At 38.6% G+C, this 20,709-nt stretch overlaps 2 protein-coding genes across 5 annotated transcripts in view; one reads left to right on the plus strand and one right to left on the minus strand.

Annotated features, from left to right (window-relative positions):
• PRKCZ (protein kinase C zeta) overlaps positions 1 to 7,617 on the plus strand; it is a 70,846-nt gene extending 63,229 nt beyond the window's left edge. For both annotated transcript variants that reach the window (XM_075520222.1, XM_075520221.1), the window contains 2 exons: positions 4,515 to 4,630; positions 7,385 to 7,617. In XM_075520222.1, the coding sequence (XP_075376337.1) occupies positions 4,515 to 4,630; positions 7,385 to 7,472 (204 nt within the window). In that variant the 3' untranslated portion in view covers positions 7,473 to 7,617. The remainder of the gene's footprint in view (positions 1 to 4,514; positions 4,631 to 7,384) is intronic.
• Positions 7,618 to 9,735: 2,118 nt separating this feature from the next.
• Positions 9,736 to 16,810, minus strand: FAAP20 (FA core complex associated protein 20). 3 transcript variants are annotated; one of them, XR_012778288.1, is made up of 5 exons: positions 15,611 to 16,810; positions 15,329 to 15,496; positions 14,381 to 14,528; positions 13,057 to 13,708; positions 9,736 to 11,646 (listed from the first exon to the last, which is right to left on the minus strand). XR_012778288.1 is itself a non-coding variant. In XM_075520224.1 (5 exons), the coding sequence occupies exons 2-5, from the start codon at positions 15,616 to 15,618 to the stop codon at positions 11,574 to 11,576; spliced, it is 855 nt and encodes a 284-aa protein (XP_075376339.1). In that variant the 5' UTR covers positions 15,619 to 15,829; positions 16,358 to 16,794; the 3' UTR covers positions 9,737 to 11,573. The 3 variants fall into 3 exon arrangements, 2 of the variants coding, with proteins under 2 accessions (XP_075376339.1, XP_075376338.1); XM_075520224.1 differs by lacking the exon at positions 15,329 to 15,496 and having other exon boundaries at positions 9,737 to 11,646; positions 13,057 to 13,682; positions 15,611 to 15,829; positions 16,358 to 16,794; XM_075520223.1 differs by lacking the exon at positions 15,329 to 15,496 and having other exon boundaries at positions 9,737 to 11,646; positions 13,057 to 13,682; positions 16,358 to 16,794.
• Positions 16,811 to 20,709: the final 3,899 nt, after the last annotated feature.

The following is a 20,709-nucleotide window of genomic DNA, read 5'->3' on the forward strand; positions in this document are numbered from 1 at the left end:
GAAAACCAGGTTCCTAACTGTATCGTACATAGGAAATTCCTAGTGTTTTGTAAGACCATTTCAAACAACTATGGAAGCAAAGAATGTAGCTTGAAAGCTCCACTCTGAAAGTAGCAGTGCTGACAAACATGTTATAAGCATTATTCAGAAGGGATGTTAAGAGATATATGTGCCAACACTGAAGAAGACGATTCACACATTTTTTTGCATTCTTATTTCAAACTTTTCTATCACTTTCTTCTATGGGCAAAGTAATGACTTGAATCCATTTATGGGTTCAATATCGGTGTATGTAGTGAGAACCTCCTTAAATTAAAGGAGCTTTGTATGAATGCAGCATACCAATTAGGCAAACGTTTTGCAGAATTGGCATTTTAGATGGTCATAAATAGAAGAATTGTGAAAATATATGGGTATCTATTATGTATAACATAGTTATGGTTATAACAATTGCTAAATTGGCAATCTGGGGCCAAATTAAAATTTTCACTTTAATGTTCAATAACAGCTCTTGAAGTGTTGCTGCAAGAATTGCGATCTTTTTACAAAATATACAAAATTTACTGGCATCTATAAATATAAAAAGTAGAACTACAATTGATAAAAAAACACATTTTATGAGGCAATATATGCTAGCATCTTCATTGAGATGGTGTATTTAATTGCCAGTTTAATCATTTGCCATGCCTTGCTCTGTAACTAGCATGCTGGTTACTCTTTCGAAGTTGGGTTGCTAATGAAACGATGTTTTCTCAGTCTGTGTGGCTAACGAGAAGTGCCACAGTCGGGTCCTAAAATAATTTTGGAGCATGAGAGTCAATGGCAGAATTTTTGAATAGAAAAATTAGGAGATTCAATCAAATACTTAAAAAACAAATAATGAGCACTGACATTTTGGAGACAAAGGTGAATTTTCTGGGTTATCTTAATGTTTCTCGCAGTACTCCCAAGGTCAGTGTGTTGCAATTGTGCCTGATCCTCCAAATTCCTAAGACTTGGTGTTTGCATCTGGGAGTTCACTGATATGAAAGTAAATGTATAAACCAGTTGGTTTGTAGGATTTAGCCATTTAAAATTCTTTTAATTAAACCTTTTGAATGGCAAGTTGCAAATGTCTGCTTTATCTTCCTGCCTTTTACTGTATTGATGCATATGGTGTACTGTTTGGAATATATGACGTAGTTGTGTATGGTTTGGGAAATAAACTTCCAGTGATACCTTCTGAGTATTCCATATTGAGCTATAAAAGAAAGATTATAGATTGTGGAAGGGAAATTGATCCAAGCGTCCCTGACTTTGTATAGGTTAAAACTAGTCTTGATTCCATTAAATCAAATGGAGCCTCTATTTGGAAGGTTTAATGCAACTCCCTTCAAATGTTTATGTTACAGCAATAGTATTTTTAATATAATTGTGAAGGAAGAGGGACTTCCGCACTGTACCGTTCATTTGCCATTTATGACCCTAATAAGTTTTGAGCCATTTCATCAGTTTCTGATTATTTTGAAGGCAGGTAGATCTCAAAGATACTACATTCTGTTTTATGTGAACATGAGCATCCTGGTGGATGAGACCAGTTTAGTTCCCTAGTGGGGGAAGACAGGGAAACTCAGCGTTTATCTGTTCTGTCTCTCAAAAGCAGCTGTCTAATCAGGACACTTATATTGGTTGGTAGTCAACAACCTATGTTTCTTGAGTTGCCTGAAAAGAAAAAAAAAAACCCCAAACCAGCGAGATGGACATGTAATCATGGGAGAGGGAGGCGGAGGCGATAAAGGATGTTGGATGTGAGAGAACTTGGGAGTATTTGGTCAGTATTGCGTGGGATTTGGGAAAGCTAAGGCCAGAACTCAGAGTTGCTTGTTTTTGAAGTACCAATTTCAGTCCAATCCAGGTGAGCGTCCAAAGTCATTGCAGTACTTCTTTAAAGAAATAGGTTTTCTCAGACCAAATGGCTATGCAGTATTGATCAAATCTAGAGTATTCAGGAAAACTTCATCAGTTGCATGTAACTTTGGACTCAATGATCCTCATGGGTCCCTTCCAACTTGAGATATTCTATGATTCTATGAATTTTTAATGTCAATTTGTAAGCTAATTTTAGATTTCAGTGTATAACATTTTCTTATTTAATGCTTAGTGAATGTAATGATTCTTTACTTACTGAGCTAATAAGATTTCTTCATGGCCAGTTTGCCCATAGAGAGTTTTGCCATACCTCTCATCAATATGTATATGTGAGGATCTTGTATTTAGAATGAAAGATACTATTAATTGGGTTTAGTTCTACTATTTTTCTGTCATTGCTTACTGTAGCACACAGACATTTTGGTTTTATTACTATGTCTAACTAGTGGGCCATTAGAAATGCATAAAGGTACAGTTTATACTTCGTAAAATGTTATGCTTTTTCATACATAATTCTTCCCTAGCATTAATGTATTCCTTGTTACCTTGGTCATATTCCATCCCTGAATCACATATTTTTAGTATAAGGCATTACCTCAGCATATTGACAACTATGGACATTAGTATTTGGTCAGTCATCTTTCCATAAAGCACACAGATGTTTGTTCTACAAACTTAACTAAAATAGTATGTGTTAAGCAACATAATATCTTTGAAATGCTGTGGATTTCTAGTTAGACTAAAAAGTGTTTGAAAAATTAGCTGTTCTGGTTGCGTGTTATCAATGCAACTTATTGTTCAAGTTCCTGTCTTTGATGTTAAGCAGTATTGTTTACCTGTTACTGATTTTCCAGAATATAATGCTTTGAAGTCGTTTGTTTGCTTGTATGAAGGAATTGAGCAGTAGCTATCACTTGGCTGTTGCACAGTCTGCTTAGTATGTAAAAGAACTAGTGTGAATGTTCCCCAGACTGTATGGATGGGAGAGAGGCAGCTAATGCTGATTTGCAACCAGTAGGTTTAAGCATCAATTGAAGTAATATGTTGCACTTGAGGTTTTTTTTTTTTCCTTCCCTCTTTTTCTTTATGAAGCAGAAGAGAGCTTTCTCTGGTTTGTTAGATAGTATTTATATTAGGGTGCAGTGTGAAATTGCATGTCATGAAGAGGAGGATTCTGTTCACAAAAGTGAGTAGTGTATAAGTAATAACTTCAGGAAAAATGTGAGAAGTATAAATACGTTTGAATAATTCATAGTGAACTCTACAAGAGCTCCATTGGTTTATTGTAATTTAAGATACTTCATATTCTATAATATTTCAACTGGGAGACTCAGTAATATGATAGATGTAACATGCAGAAAACAGTATTACTTGTCATTTGTGGTAAAAAGTGATTTAGCTGGCCATGCAAAATCACAAAACACGATTATTGACTGGTTTTGCTATACTGGTTTCCAGTATATCAGCTGGATCAGTTGCTCAGGCTTCCACAAGCTTCCAAAACTTAACTCATATCTGTGATTTTCCACTGGGCCTGGAACTGTGACTGCTTGAAAACAAGCTTAAAAAGGTGAAGCAGTTCTTGCACCTTTTTTGGAACTGCCATGGGTGGTGATTTAAACACATAATAACATTTAATCTGTCATCAGCTCCTGTATCACTCAAACCTGTGATAAAAGTGATCCAATAACTCTGGAGGATAGTAAGGATTTGCCTTAATCAGAAAACTATGGGTAGTGTTGAACATGCTACTGGTATAGCAAATGAGAAAAGGTTCTTAATGACAACAGCAGTGTTATTTCGGAAAAAAAAAAAAAAATTCCTAGGTCTTATTGACTATCCCTGGTGAAGAAGATTAATATGGGTTTCCAATTCCTGTAGCAGGAAATATTGTATGTAAATGTATGAATGGTTAAATTTTAATTACAGAATAAAATTCTGGGCTGCTTTAGCTATTTTGTTGATTAGCACTACTTGCTTTTAATGATTGCTTACCCATGTGGCTAGAGATTGATTGGGACATAAATATTGCTTACTTCTTTGTTCTGTGCTGGAGTTAACATTAACAAATAAGTCTGGTTATGTTGATTTGACGTAATCTAAGTGGCTGCCTTTACAAGAGGCAACTTTAGAGGAGCTTATAAAAGGGAAAAATGAGTTATATTCTGGGAAAGCAGAATATAAGAATTCCCATTCTTGGCTTGAATGGGAAGCTTCTGGAGCGTGTTCTCGGTTTAAAAACTGGTGAGCCAGATGTATATAGCAACAATGTTTTTTCTTAACATATAAGCAAGAGACTTGGGAAACAGCTTTTTCTATAGTCTTAAACTTAATTTTATTTCTGATAATTTTTGAAGTTTTTGTATTTAGAATACAGCAACAGGATAAACAGGATGAGCATAGACCATTTAGTGTCAACATCTACTCGTCTAAAACTTAATGTCATGTTGTATTTAACGTGTTTGTATCTTCCACCAATATTCAGCTCAGCTATAGTGACTTTTCTGTGCATGTACTCTAGAGCCAATGTATGTTGATGTTCTTAGGGGACTTTGTAAATATTCAATATTTTAATTTTTCCCCTCCCCATTACATTTTTTTCTTAGCTGGAAAAGAAGCAAGCAACCCCTCCATTTCAGCCTCAGATCACAGATGATTATGGTTTGGATAACTTTGATACCCAGTTCACCAGCGAACCTGTGCAGCTAACCCCAGATGATGAGTATGTTTTTCTTTTTCCCCAAATACAATTGCATATTAAGAAGTTAATTTCTAAAATACTTGAAAATTACTAAGAAGATACTATGTACTTAGCATTAGAACATAGTCAAGTTAAAGTAAATTTGAATTTCTTTGTATCCTACATATCTTGCATAACTTATCATACTACTTATATATTCGAAGACTGCCTAGTAGTCTAATCAAAGGTCAGAATGCAGTATGGATTTGCTGTTGAGCGTGTGCTTGGCACTGAAAGAAGAGATGGAAATTTGATTCCCGACCCAGGCAGGTTGCCTTTCTGTACTTGGGAGAAACAATTGATGCATAACTCCTTGGGTCTCAGAATAAGCTTGAGATAGCTTTCTGTGAAGTTTTCCTGCTATTATTTAAATGTGGTATGGAAAAATTTTGCAGGAAGAAAAAGTATGCTTTAATAAAGGCATTTGAAGGCTGATGAGGGATTGCTGTACGCAAAGGAAGAAAGTTCCTTCAGATACAAGGTGGCATATAAGAAGACAGGTTATAGTTTTGGTAGTTAGATGGGAGACTTAGCTTGCCCAAACTCTTTAAGGGAATAATTGTACATAGTTTTGAGGGTTTACTGAAGTGAAAAAAATCTAAAATTGGAAGTTGAACTTCCTTTGGAAAAACAAGAGGAAGCTCTATGCAATGGGGGAAAATGTCAGAGGAAAAAATGGTCTTGTTGACTTTATTTGCCTGTGAAGCATTTTGCATGTGTCTGATAAACGTATTACCAGAGCTAAGGGGGGAGGCTGGGCCAAATGACGTCAGCGTGAGCATCAGAGAATCTAAGTGCTGAGGAACGCAACAGTTGGGGGGGTCCATTCTTTTTTTTTTTCCCTAAGGTGCATTTTTTTTTTTCAAGGCTTGAATGTGTGACGCTAATGCCAGATGGCACTTAGAATACACCTTTTAAAGAACTTTAAAATATTGTTTCTCATTAAAGAGCATAGTAGGGTGTGTTTTGTTTTGAAACTTTTGTGCTGTTCTATCAAAAAAACAACGAAACTTTCTGCTGCTTATTTAGCACTTTGATACTTTGATAGAAGTGAAATGAATCAAAGGAGATTTTGGGTTTATTAAAAATCTAAGACTCAATCCTGAAATCTGTGCAGCTAGGATTTTTAGGTGAGCTTTACTATGAGAGAGTAGCAAAGATTTGCTTGCACATTATACACGTGTTTATTGTATTTTCCTAGTGTATTTCACTTATTTATGTTCATCTTTCCTTATCTGACTAGATGGCCTCTGCTGAAAACTATAATGCATTCTTTTCCAGATGTTTTCAGCCTGTTATCCTGTTCACTGGTTTCATGTTTGAAGAAAACATATTTCATAAGTTTCCAGCGCTTTGCATTCTTTACAATTTCCGACTCAAGTCTGTAGAGTTACTGATGGATGGTACTCTAGAATGAATATTTGGGACTAATCAGATTTTTAATAAAGCTGATTCTAAAGCACTGCTTTTGGAACTGGGATTTTAATAATGGATTTATGATTTCTACTTTCTTAGATACTGTCTGAAGTACTGCATAGAGTTGGATGCCATGTTGGCAAGCAGAGGCTGTTGCGTACTATCCAAAGGCTTTCCTAATGAAAGGCACCAGATTGTCATGTTCCAGCCTATGTGCTTCTATCAGTTTTCCCTCTTCTTTGTTGGTACACAACAAAGCTAAACTGCTCTGAAAGAAAGACAGTACTGTTTCAAAGCCTCTTTCATAAAGTGCCTGCTAATCCTAGGTCAACCCCCAGGATTATCTAGTTGGTCAAGGAATTTTTATTTGTACAAATAAATGTTATGTTGATTACATTTGTGATTGTAAAAGTGAACACTGTAACTAGCAATCTGTTTGTGTCTACTCCAGTGGTAATAAATTTACTGTTGCAGGCTCTTTCTCATGCTGTGTTCTTGGGTAGCAGGTGTTCATCCTCAAGTAATTGTGTGTTTGGAGATTTCACTGTGGATATTTGTGTGCCTAGGTGCCCAAGCTTGAATTTTGTAAAAGTGTTCCCTATATATCATAGATCCATAGTTCACAACCTTTTCTCTCTTTCTCAAGAGTTCAGCGTATATGATGTGAATAGCTGAATGGAAACCAAAGTGTGAAGTGCTTCAGTTATTGTTTCTGTGTGACACCAAAGAATTGCAAGGCAATATTTGTGCTTTACAGGTTCTGCTTGACAACAAAATGACAAATACCAGGTGTATGTGCACCTATAGTGGGAAGTTTCATGAACAATACATCTTAAAAGAATTTCTTTTATATACATCAATTTATAAGTCTTTCCTTGGATTTCCTGTGCATACAATATGTATTTTCTAATAAGTATTAGTTTTGTGCTTGACTCTCTTGTAGTATTTCTTACATATAACACTAGCAGCCCTTGCTGACAGCAAAATATTGTTCTTATTTGTAAACTGGTATTATAAAACAGCAGTCACTTATGTGCTTCTTTTTGGGCCCTGTAAGTATGCATGTTGCCTGACTGGAAGGGCAGAAGAAACATTTTATCAGATGTTTCAAAATTTCCAGTCACATTGGTTTAGATACTGGGATAAAACATTACTGTTAAGTATTTGTATGTTCAGAGACTTATTTTTTGCCCATTTATTGTTGCTTCTGTACAACTTCACATACATACATTTCTGTAAGGTATTTTGTTATTTGAAGTGCAGCAACAAAAATAGTATTTGCAGTTGATAAAACTAAAAATGGTTTTATTTGTTTTGCAGAGATATAATAAAGCGAATAGATCAGTCAGAATTTGAAGGATTTGAGTATATTAATCCATTGTTGCTGTCAACGGAAGAAACAGTATGAAGGAGTGACATCTTCATTGTGGACAATGCGAATGACCTTTAAATTTATCCTTAACTACAGTATATGCATGCGAGGCTGGGGAACTGTTAAGATTTTGGATGGAGACCAATGATTAAAAAAAAAATTGCTGCTGAAAATCAAAGAAGAGAATAATGATTTTGGTGGGTGTCTTCTGCCACTTAGTGATTCTTAAGTTCTGGGCACTGACACAACTGGCTTCATTAATGAAGGAATTTGCATTTTGTGCCTGTTTCATGAAGGATTGAAACGTTCATTGCATCCCTGGAAAAGGAGATTCTGAACAACTTTGAGATCTACACACTTTCTACAAACATTTGATGCAATTGAAGAATATTACAGTGTAACATCCTGAAGAATAAAATATATTACGGTGGTGTTGAAGCTTATTTTTGATGCCTTTTTTCACAAGTGGTACCTGTCTAAACGTCTCAGATATATTTAAAAGGAGTTGTGTTTTATTAGCAATCAAAACATAAATTTGGGTACAAGATTTAAGTGCCTAAATGGATAAACTGCATTGAAGAATTATTACATATTTGGAACGTTCTTAAACCTGGTAAGTTCTGCTTGTTAATATTAAGTAACCATTTACATGTGAAACATGCAGTTCACAGCTGCAGCCTAATGTTCATTTGCATCTTTATAGAATTTGACATGCAGAGTGACTCAGCAATATTAATTCCAAATTAGAATTTACAGTATCAATTTCCCAATCTGTTGTTTAAAACTCCAAATTTACCAAAATGTATAGATTGAAGAAATCTAAATTTGCACACAAAGGATTTCTGAAAATACTTAAGCAGTGCCTACACCTACGATGATGTTGTGTTGTATATTAGATTTTTGAAAAGTATTTTTATCAACAATACAATATTCAGAAATAGAGCAAAAGCGTAATAAAGCATAGCCTTAAAGTTTAAATAGTAAATCTAGAATGACCATAATATAGAATACACTCTCCTGATAAAGCACACCTCCTACTTATGATAAACCGTCTGCTTACAATTACTCAGTGTATATTAATAACTAATCATTCTGCGTAAGAGAATGGGATGTTTTGGTAAAATGATTTGCATCAAAGTAGTAATTTTTTTTAATGGAAGAAAAATGAATACCGAAGAAATTGAATAAAACAAAAGATAACTACCAAATCCCTTCTCATGGAAACGGGGGGGTGGGGGGAGGTGGGAGGGGCAGGGAGAGGATAGATTACATCAAAAAGGTTAACAATTAATCAGCTTGGAAAAGCTCATGTCGCTGCATTTGAGGATTAGTAAGTGTGCGTTGCTGTCTGAAACTTCGGATGCTTGTGAAGAGTTACCTGCCTCTGTAAGTAACAACAGCAGAGGCAGTATTTCTTTTTGCTAGGTTTTGGTTTAACTATATTGTGTGGGTTGTAGAGACAGGAAAACAATTATGTGGGAAGGAGAAAATGAGAAACCCTGTGCCATGACATCTTGCCTAATTTGGTGTAAAATGCAGCATAAATTGCAACGCTTTCACTTTCTTTACATTAACATATGGTTTTCTCAGGGTACAGCATTGCATTAGGTGCTGAACATGACATCTTTCGGATTCACATCCAAGTCATGAGGTGCTAGGACAAGACTGCCAAAACATTGTTTAAAGTTTTCAATTAATCATTGATTAACAATCTACATTTTGTATCCCCTCATTAGCCACAGTTATGCAGACCTGTGGCTATTTAGTTATATTAATCCCATTCAGATTTAAGTTGTGGGTTTCTCTGTGTTGGACTGTAGCTTTTCATATTAAGCAAAATGTGTTTTAATCAGCACTAAATAATTTAACCAGTAAGAAGTACTTGCCTCACATGCCTGGACTTTAGATACTTTATTATCTACTAAAGGAAACATTTACCTTTTAAACGTAATCTGACCTTTTTTAATTACTCCTTGTTTCCCTTCTCCCTGGCAATTACTTTATTTACCCTGAATAATTTTTCTTTCAGTGTTTTCAACGCCCCTGGTAATAAAACTAATCAATAGTTATCGGAGTGACTGCAGGCAGCTCATGAATGGAAATATGACAGATTAAGCTGTCCTTTGACATGCTAGGGCATAGGACTTTAAAATGGAAATACTAGAAATGTGGGTTGGGGGTTTTTTTTTTAACCTTTTTTCTAGGTTTCAGAACATTTGGGGAGGGAGGGAAGGAAGAACAGAAAGACACATTTGCTAAACAAACATTGTAAAGACTACTTGATTTTATTTAAAAATTTACAGGCATTTACAATGTTGCTGTGTTGCCAAATAGTTTGCTGGATACAAGTTTGGTTGCTCATGTGCAAGTGTTTGAATAATGTTCTGTTCATGATGAAGGGGAAATTTTTTATATAAAGTACTTGTTTTATAAATAAAAGAAAATGAAGGATGTAATTAAATGTGTGGTTTGGAAAAAAATCCTAATATATTACAAATGGATCTGGTAATGATATATAGTTGTCTTATTTGAAATAGTAAATGAAAATTCTAGCTAATTTAATGATTGTAAAACAGTAAATATGTTCTTGTAGTTTTGTATAATTAATTAGTTGGGATCTTTGCTGACCAGTTTTAATTGTGCAGAAGATGGTATACTAATCCATAACAGCTAAGATCATTTATATTCTTGCACATCTATTAAAGACTTTAATGAAAAAGTTAATAGACTGTTATTATTTATCAGTAAACTGTGACATGTCCAACTTGCACTTTTTAAAGAGACCCCATTGTAAATTAAATCTATAGGATTCTTCCTGTGTTTTGATACTGTATTCTGTGTTAATGCTGTATCTTTGCATTGCACCTGAACTGTATGTTTTTGAGGTCCAGGGTGGAGGTTTGAGACAGAAAACCATTCAGATACTGAAGTTTGTTAATCAGAGTTGCAGTTTTCTTCACTGTATGCAAAAGCAGTTGTGATCTCAAAATAGCTGGAACAGGCACAACCATACTACTCTTGTATACAGCTCTTTTGAGAAGAAACTACTTTGAGCTGTAAGGCTGTGTCAGGAGAAGTGGTGTACTGCATGAATAGGGCAGCCTGTCCAGTAACCAGTTAACCGTTCTTGGGGAAAATGAACAACCTACTCCTTTCTTTCATCCCTTCCATTTGCGTTATTAAACTACCACTAAGTGTCATTTATTGTCATTCATGGAAAAGGTTGCTTTTCTCAAGCTTACAAAAGGTTTACCTGCTACTATTAAGAAGTTACCAAAATAGTAGATGGGTCTTCTGGATACCTGCTAGCCAAAGCAAACCCGCAGGTGTTCTTTATTCTCAAACATTGATGGTTTCTATGGGGGAGGTTGGAACTGATACAAATGCAGCTGTTTTTGACTGATTGACTATATTGAATCTTGTGATACTGGCAGGAGAAATTTCTTTCTGGAGCTTAGTTAGTTGAGACTAGTCATGTTAATCAAGTGGATCCTGACTTAGAAACCTACAAAGGTTATGAATTTAGCTGTGATAAAAAAAAACCAACACACCCCTTATTTGGTCTGGTTGTGTTTTCTTTTAATGTAGATATACTCACAGAATCAACTATTGTACAAACAAATTCTTACTTAGCATTTTTCATTATTTTAATATCTAAGCTTTGAATGACTTTAATTATGCTTTTTCACATATTACCTGTTTAGAAGAAAAAGGTCAGTAAACTTTTGGATTAGATTAAATAATAGTTCTCTTTTGTTTAGCTGCTTGCTTCTACGCTTAGAGATTCAGAACCCCTGTGGTGCATCAGACAAAACAGGTTCTTCAGGGATTTACAGTAGTACATTTTTTTTTTTTAGAAATATCAGATTCTAGGAGTGCCCAGACTGCTTTCCCTGGGGGTCTCTGGGACATCCTATAGCACCATTTTCAGAACCAGAACTACTTTACATGCATTTGAGAGGATTTAAAATAAAAAGACCCCAAACAGGCAGGTGCCACTTGACCTTCTATTGAGTTACTAGTTTGTGATCCTTAAGCAAGTCTGAGATGAGGACGTGCTTCCTTGACACACTTTTCCTTTTCCTTTGAGAAAGGTTCATCCTTGGCCTTGTTCCTTTGCTCTTCATTCTCCTGGATTTACCACATTACATCATCTGCACTTTCAGACAAGCACCTAGCAAGGTGGCCATCAATATCCAGCTGCGACAGTCTGCAAAGACAGAGCATTTTTTCAGTGAGAAATAAGGCCAAATCCTTTCATTTACACTATTCTTCACCTTCACTCTCTCATTTCCTCAGCAATCACAGGTGTTCTAGCAGCTTAATGGGTAAGTCATTCCTATGCTCAGAAGCATTGCAATCTGCCACAAACTCTTGCAGTTGCTATTACCTGCTGCTAGATAGTTTGATAGTGTCATTTACTAGAAGACAATGCTCGCACTCCATAATGCTCAGGACAAGTAACGCTATCCTTGGAAACATTAAGCTATTATTGATACAGGGTAGAAAACCATTACCTTAATCCACATCCAACTCCAATGTGAGGATACAGGAAACAAGCAATTTCTGATAGAGGAAGGATGCTTTTTTGCGTCTGCTTTCAGTTTCCTTTTTTGGAGGGCTATTTCTGTGATTGTGCCATGACCCTCCCCACTACCCACATCACAGTAATTTTTTGTAAAGTGGCTATTATAAAAATTGAAACTAATCTTAATCAGCACAGAGTTACCAGTAGCACAGGACTGAATATGAAGACCTGAAGTATGTTTAGCCTTTCTGTCTAAATCTCTTGATATAATGACCACAATTTTATAAATATTAATGAAGCCATCCTTTTGTCTCCTTCTTCAGCCTCCAAACAAAAGAAAACAAAGTTGCAGCCACTAAATCTTGCAGTGTTAGAGAACCTGTTCAAAACCATGTTTTCAGCAACCATGATAGCCTAAATACTATTAAGTGGTGTAATTTCAAGAGACAACATAATTCTTATTGTAGAGTAGATATTCAGTTGCTGAGAGGGAGGATTTATGGTTTTTTATAAAGGTAGCCTGACAGCAATGGAGGACTGAAGTCCCATTTAGTTGTACTAATGCGGGCTTGCATTAGGAAAATCAGCCTCCTTCTGTCTTGCCCAGACCTTGAAAGCAAAATCTAAACTTCAGAGCACAGTTGCTCAGCCAAAGGCATCCAGGTACTTACTAAACAGGTACCAATATAGCTGTAACAGTAAAGTCTAGATCTTGAAGAGAAAGTGACAGGTATGAGATCAATCCATCTAGCTCTGAAGTTAGCTTTTAATTATCAAGAATGCTGCACTGGAATGGTTTTTGGATTATGATACCAATTTTACAAAAAAAGTCTTTTCATACTCAAGTATTTCAAAATGCTAATTCTGCATATACCAGCAAGGTTCACCAGAGAGCTCAAACTTAGCTTTCTTTTTGAAGCAGTATAATCTAGTACTCGTGAACTTCTAAACTGAATTAGAAGTAGGTAATTCTGACATTTTAAAAGTACTTTACAGTAGAAGTTTTGTCTATTTTCATTACTTTGTATATGGAGAACACATCCAGAACCATTTTGAGTTTTGTATACTGTGAAGTTATTAGAAAAGACTTACGTTCCGCTAAAATGAACCAGACACATTGGACAACTGTCAAGAGCTGAAGATCCTTCACTCTGATTTTCAGTCTTCTTGCAGCTTTCAGTTCCAGGTATGCTCACAAGAGGAGGCTTCTCTTCTGCAGGCATGTATCTGGCCTCACCAAATGGAATATTGCCTTGATGCATTTGTATTTGAAGCTCTTCCCTATCATTTTCTTTTCTGTTTTCCTTGCTGTTCTGTACAGTCCCTCTGCAGTACTGTTGAAAGCTAAAACCTTTTGCAGAGCTTTGCGATAATACCAAGTGGTGTGTAGAACTTCTGTGTTGAGTGAGTTTACATGATTTAGGACTTGCAGCCAGTTTTGAAATACCTTTTGTTTCTTCCCCAACCATGTTTTTGTCTTGATCTGCGATAGTTATGCAGCATGTTTTCTCAGCTGTAGGAAGTAAACTTTTCAGTTTATCTGCTTGGCCCTGTCCTTCATGTAAATGGTCGATCTGGCTCTGTGTTAGCTGACAGGAGCTAGGATCCTTTGGGTTTAGACATTTTTCTTTGCAAAAAGATGGGAAAGATACCCAGTGAAAGTCTTTCATTCCAGTTGTAAAGACTTCTTGTTTTCGTAGACTCTCTTCCTCAGAACTCTGAGACACACACATGTACACAATGTCTTCAAACAAATGCAGTTCAATCAATACATAAAACCAAGGCTGAACATATTACAAGCACTGAGAAGGCTAAACTACATTAAAGAAAAGAACATTTTATTTACATCCATCTCTAACCCTTGTAAAGCAATCAAGAACTTCCTGGAGTTTATGCAATACCTGTCTTCCCTGAACATTCTGAAATTGATACAATAAGGGTACTCTTTTAATATGTCCCATAGAGACTAAGGATGAAACAAACAACCTATGCTGTTCAGGGAAAAAAAATTTTACTTTAGAAGGACTATGTTTTTTGTATTATGATATTGCTTAACACTATGGGAGCAATGTAACAGTTGTTACTGTGTAATTAACCTCTTGTTACAGTTTGCCTTTTCCAGTTTCATTCCTTTAGGGAGATGCTAGTGCTTATAAGCAGTCAGTATACTTACACACGTCACCTCTTTTCAGCAAAGTATTCTGAAGAATTTGCCATACTGCCAAAAAAAGCCCCTAGTAGTTGTCCTTATACTGCCTGCAACACAATGCTAAGTCACGCCACTATACGTAGAGACTGAAAACCAACATCTATGTAAAAGCTATTTCAGTTTATTTCCCCTGTTATCATCATCATTCAGGCTGTCACTATTGTAAGCAGTACACAACATGCAGACAGCAAGGATACAGCACACTACCTTTCCAAGGAACTCCGGAAAACTAGGCACTGTTTGCCAATTTGTGCATTGTAAGTCTTGACCGATGTCTTTCAGTAACAAAATCCATGTTTTTTCACACTCATTTAAGTCTTCTTTTTCAAACCAGGAACATCTGTCAGCCAATATCCTGTAAAGAGAGAGACAGTCCAATAGTTTGAGGGTGGGAGAGAGGGAAGAAAATATTCTGCATTGCTGTAAGTTTGCCTCTTAATTAACTTGATTTACCCCTCCTGTAATGCTAATGTTTCAAAAAACGTAGCTGTCCTTAACTGCAACTTATCAAAGCAGAAGTTTTAAAATTCAAAACTTTCAGTAGCTGACAGTGCATCAACCTCTTTCAGCCCAATTCAATGGCCGAGTGTGGTGACCCCTTTCCTTTTGTTAATGGCTAAGCCCAAGGCAGGGACTTTATGATTGAAAATGCTTATAACTTTTCCATTTGTACAACATAAAGCTCCATTCTTACCTATTTTCTCTTGATCAAGTAGCCCTATATGTGCTAAACCAAGAGTAATACCTGACAACTTTGCCATGTCAAACCACAAAGAGGCATGTAAAAACCATTTGTCAGTAGGTGCAAGTATGCAAATACAGATTTTTGAGTTTAAAAGAGAGGCAAGACAGCCTGTGGTGGAGAAAAGATTTAGCTGTTTATAATACTATTTGTGTACCAAGGGAACCTCCATCTAGCCTACAGCAAGATTCTTCTAGAACACAGAGACACTATTTAGCCCGTAAACTAATTTTTACAGTTTACCGTGACTTACGTAACTCATACAGCTATCAAGAAAATTACCCAATTTTTTAAAAGAATGTCTAAAAGCCTTGCTTTCTACTTGTAACAAATGAGATGTAGGTATTTATTACTCTCTTCACTTCCAAGTGAAAGTTAAGCATAGCCACCAGTTTTTCTTCTCAAATACTGACCTTGACACCTGCTGAGCACAGAAATCACCAAACTATTTGCACTGAGGATGGCAATTGCATTGGTTCCCATGTACGCTTGGCCATTCCTATACTGCCATTTGAAATTACCCATTATCCTTCTGAACAACTTGATCTAATTCATCCTAGGAAGGCATTAGGAAGGTTTAACTATAAAGTAAGCATTAAAAGGTTTTTATACTAGTAATGCTGTATAAAGGCAATTCCAAGAGAAGGATAGATTGTTAATATCAGAGTACTATTTCCAGCATTGCCACTCCTTACTGATGCATTTTCTTGGGGCCAGGAATGACGCTGCATTGAGAAGAAACTAGAGACAAGTCTTACAAGCCCTCAAAAAGCGGAGCGATAGGTCTTTCGAGGCCTGTTTTTGGAAGGTGCACAGCTGACGGCGTGCTTGCTCATGCTAACAGGCTGAAACAAGAACTGAACCACTCACTGCCTCTTCACCCTGCCTTTCTTCAATCCTCCCTTACTTGAGGGCTGGAAGAAACAGGAATTATTTCTGGTCTCCTGTAAGCCTTATTCTGAAGAAAGAAGACTTCATTTTCATACGTTAACATTTCTCATGGGCCCCGTCCTTGCTGGTGCTATTCTGTGCCAAAGAACGTGCAGAAGGCGCAGGGCCCACTGCACTTTACTTTGCAGTTGGTTTCTCAATTTTTTAAAGGCACTACAGGCCCCGTTTCATGAAGCAGCCTTTAACACAATCAGCAACGTGCTAGAGGCGTGACTACGGAACACTTCGGGTCGCAGGTGTGTTCGAAGACCCAGCTGCATCTTCACGGCAACGGGGGCCGACGGAGAGCAGGGCGGGCCCTTTTCTGCGGCGCCTGACACAGGCGGGAGCGTCTGCGCCCCGACCCCGGCCCGGCTTGGGCGACGCCCTCCGGCCTCCAGCGGCCGCTCGGGCCCCGGCGGGGAGGCGGAGGGCGGGGGCTCGGGGCGGCTGAGCCGGCGCTGCTCCCGGCCCCTCCGAGGGACCCATTCTCCCACCCGGCCCGGACTCACTGGCGCCGCCGGGGGGACTCCCGGCCAGGGCTGGGCTCCCGGCTGCAGGCTGCCGGCGCCTTCCGGGGCTTCAGGCGCAGCTTGGCGGCTCCTTCCTGAGACATGGCTGAGGCGCGGGGCCCGCCCGGCCCGGCCGCCTCCTACAGCCCCGCTCTGGGCGGGCGAGGGGCGGTGCTGCGCGCGCCTGGGCGGGGGCGGCGCCGCCTCCGAGTTCCCCCTCGCCTCGCCGGCGGAGGGCGCTGGCGGCCGCGGGCGGGCAGAGTGGGCTGCTGGCGCTGGCTCTTCCTCTTCTTCGTCTTCTTCTTCTTCTTCTTCTTCTTCCTCCTCCTCCTCCCGCCTGGCCCGCTGCCAGGGCAGAGCCTCTGGGCGGGCGGGCGGGCCGGCCGCAGTGCCGCCAGCTGCCGCTCCGCCTTCGGAGCCGCCCTGACTGAACGGCGCGGGGGGAGGGCAGCGGACGGCCGCCAGCCGCGACCTGAGGGAAAACCCGCCCTTTCTCTTGAGGGGAAACCCGCCCTTCCCTGGCCACTCCGCTGCGGTCAGCGCCGCGCTGAGCTCGACGGGGCCTGTAGTACCCTCAGTTGCTAGGTGCTTGTCTGCTTCGAAAGCCATCCTTTTCGTATTACCTTTACTCCTTAAACTTTATGTATTTGTAGCGTTTTGGTGGATGCGGGGCTTGGATGTGGAGAGGCCGTCGTGGCAATGCAGCGTGCCCTGTTGGTGTAGGCTCACCTCGGTTTAGCGGGTGGTCCTCAGGCTGGGCCAGTCGGTGAGGGCAGAATGTGCCGGGCTTGGGTTGAGTGGGACAAAATGGCGGTGGGCTCAGCTCTGCTCCTCATCGCTCAACTGATTTCTGTACTGATACCCAGGACCTGTTTACTGCGCTATAAGGCTGAGCCAAAGATTGTTAATCCAAATAGTAAAGTAGATTGGGAGTGCATCTCCGATCTAATTTCACTTTCAGGAAAGAATCTGTTGAAGTGATGCAGTTTGTCTTTTTTGGGAGGAACGTTGCTGGGTGACTTGAAATAAAGCTCTTGTTAGAGCGGAGCCATCGCCGGTAGTTTTTGAAATGGATAGACACGCTAATCAGGCTGCAGCCTTTCTAAAACCAGCCATAATAGAGAAATGATGACAGACTCTTCATAATTCTCCAACAGTTAGATAAAAGGATCAGAAAGTAACTGCTGATTAAATTCTTCACAATCGATACGAGAATAATTGTACAAGGAAATAAAAAATTCTGTTTGCCTGATAACAGGTGTTTATGAGGGAGAGCAGGTACAGAGTGCTGTTTTTCATAAAACTGATTTGTTATTGGTAAAATATTAATCCAAATTCACGTTCCTTGTCTATAACTGCATTTCTGCAGTGCTGAATGTGTTGTGGACCGTTTTGTCCTTGGACTCTCTCTTCAGACTAACAAGGAGGTGTTGGTATTGGCTGCAGCACTGTAGTAAAAGTTATGCCTGTGAATAACTGTGTTGGGCACACAGACCACCAAAAATGTATCGAGTAACAGTTGACCTGAGTTTCTACATGTCTTGAACAGATCTGAACCAGGAAAATGGCATTCAGATATCGGAGTTCATAGATGCACATTTGAAATAGATTGGTAGATTTAACCTGAGAAGTGGCAGGTACAGCCAGACAGCCACCTCTGACTGTGTTATAGGCTGAAGACGATTCAGTTAGAGTGCAGCTAGAGGTCTGGGAGGCTCAGTCCAGCTTGCAGCTTTCCTGTGTTAACTCAGGTACTTTGTGTTTCTGAGAGTCCATACCCATAGTGAGGTATTGTCTTTGACCATATGTAATAACTAATTTTATAGCATTAAAAGAGCATTAATGGGTTTCCTTTTTGTGTAGGAGTGAGGATAAAAATCTTAGAAGTGTAAAGTGTTTGGTTACTAATGGAAACTGTGTAAGTTTCTACAATAGATAGCCCAGCTGAAAAAATAAATAGTCATACTAGAGTGCTAGCATTTCTTCTATGTGATAGGCAGACTAAAACGAGAATGAAATTCAGGAAGAAAGAAATGACAATCGAAAAGCCAATCACTGTCGTGCAGACTAACATTTTCCCATATTAATATTTGTTACAGCTACTGCAGTACCCAAGAAATACCGGGACAGTTACAAACAGTGTTCTGCCTTTCATTTTTGTTGCCATTTAGAACCTGCTTCCCAGTGAGATGAAATGAGATTCCAGGAAATAGGTCCTCCTTTCCCTCTTTGGTGGGAAAGGCCTTCTCCCAAAAGTTCCAGGCAGAACAAGGTAAGCTGAACAGAGGCAAGGGGTAAATTTGAATCTGAAGATTCTAGGCCTGCTGTGGAAAGAAAGATGGTGATGGCAGCAGATGCAGAGCAAAGAATAGCAAGAGGAACTGTATACAAGTAAAGCAAAAGTGTAGATTGAAAGAGGGGATCAGCCATGTAAGCGGCTGAAAATGAGACGACAGAGGAAGGGTAGAAACTTGATTTCACAACTGCTGATGCTAATTGGAGAAGACAACCCAAAAAGTATTTCATTTTGGGTTTTTTACTTGTCGGCCTTAATGACGGCTATGAATTAGAAGACACAGCACTGATTATCGCCACTTGGCGGCAGCAAACAATATAAAAAACTTGCTTTAAAAAAATCCGAGGGGCAGTGAAAACTATCAGATTGAGCTACTGTCTGCAGGCCTCTACATATTTCTAGGTGTATCTATGTTAATGATTGTTTATGCCACAGGGTTTCTTCTTTTGTTCCTGTGATGTTTGTGTTAGTGTTTTAGATGTCTTATGACCCCTTGGATACTACTTTGACCATCCTCTGCTCCTAAATCATGCATTGTACCAACAGATTTATTTTGTTAGATATGACTTCTCCTGAAACAGCAATCAGAAGTGTAGTCTGTTTTTCATGCTGAAGGTGTTGCCGTGTGGTACTGTTAGCACTGTGAGTCATGCATTATAGCATTTGCAAAAGCTTTATTATGGGTGAGCATAAAAATGGTTATTGTGCAATAAGGGGCACAAATGAAAGAATATAACAAAGAGAATAGTGAAAATTATTACTGCAGCTGCTGATGGTAAAAAGCAAAAGGGAAAAACCTTGCTTCTGTAGCAACTATAGCTTGTAGGTGTTTTTGTATTTTGTGGATTTAACTGAAAACTTGATGCTGTAAGATTTTTTTTTTTTATTGTTATCTGTTTAATGGATACCCATTATAACCTACGAGGGCAGGCATGTCAGTGAATGTTTTCATTCTTGCTGTGTCTGCATCTGTAACTACCTGTAGATTTGAAATGAGCAGTCTAGAAATCTTTGTCCATTATGTGTACTCAGTATTTTTCATCTGCATCTTTCCAGAATTAATCGTGTACTTACAGCATGAAGGTGAAGTGTAGAATAGGACCTGTTCTTGGTTCTACCATGTTGTACAAGATCATATCTACTGTATCCTCCACTGATGTGGAAATCCCCTTACTTCTTGCTTGACTTTGGGTCTTGCATAATTTAATAATTAGAATGTTTTGTGATCTTAGAAAAAAGTTCTCATAGAAATGCAAAGAGTAGTCTTTATCAGCAGCAGCCTTGACTGGATTTGAGCCAGTGGTCAAGGGATTTGAGCTTTTGGAAGCTAGAATGCTTCTACAGATTATCTTTAGGGATTTCCTTGTAAATGGAGTGCCAGCATGTGTAGTTATCTATTCCCTGTAGAGTCTCATCAAGCTGCACACACTTAATCTTTACTTACATGGTCCCTGATTCTTGCTGTAAAGTGGGCCTCAGTTTTAACTTTTGCTCTCAGGAAGAAAGGGCTATTATAACAAATTCTAATCCTTTTGCAATTCCACAATCACTAAAGCCTATAAATTGCCTGCCAAACAAACCAAGTGATCTTTTCCTGGGCTGAGGGAAAGAGGAGAGTGTAAAACGCAGGTGCCAGCATTTGCTGGGGAAGAACTGGTACATTATCAACTAATCCGCCTTCTGCTATTTCTGATTTCCTACCCAACAGCTGCAACACTGAATGAGAGCTTCTGCATTTGGGAAGAATTAGAAAGCCTGGTAATGCAGGGTCTCTATTACAGATACAACAACTCACAGACAGGGAGGAGATTTTTGCTGCCGGTGTAGAATTTGGAGTGCTAGGCACTTTATAGCCTGGAAAAATTGTAATTTTCAGCTGTTGTTATGGAGTAATCAATGAAGAAGAGATGCCATAGTTTCTGCTAGGTTTCTCTCAGAGCCTGATATGATTGCATGCATGAGCTATTATTTTTTTGAATGTACTGCTTTGAGGATAAAGCATATGCAGTTTTTATTAAAACTTTTTTTTTTATGGTGACTGATGCTCGCAGATAAT

This window comes from Mycteria americana, chromosome 18 (assembly GCF_035582795.1).
Source record: "Mycteria americana isolate JAX WOST 10 ecotype Jacksonville Zoo and Gardens chromosome 18, USCA_MyAme_1.0, whole genome shotgun sequence".
Lineage (NCBI taxonomy): Eukaryota > Metazoa > Chordata > Aves > Ciconiiformes > Ciconiidae > Mycteria > Mycteria americana.

Excerpts from the sequence above, each read along its gene's own strand:
- FAAP20 (XM_075520223.1), bottom strand. The coding sequence starts at position 16,461 with ATGTCTCAGGAAGGAGCCGCCAAGCTGCGCCTGAAGCCCCGGAAGGCG. Across the intron at positions 13,683-14,380 it reads TTCCGGAGTTCCTTGGAAAG|AGTTCTGAGGAAGAGAGTCT; the intron begins GTAGTGTGCTGT and ends TGTGTGTCTCAG. Across the intron at positions 11,647-13,056 it reads CTGGTTCATTTTAGCGGAAC|ACTGTCGCAGCTGGATATTG; the intron begins GTAAGTCTTTTC and ends CTGTCTTTGCAG.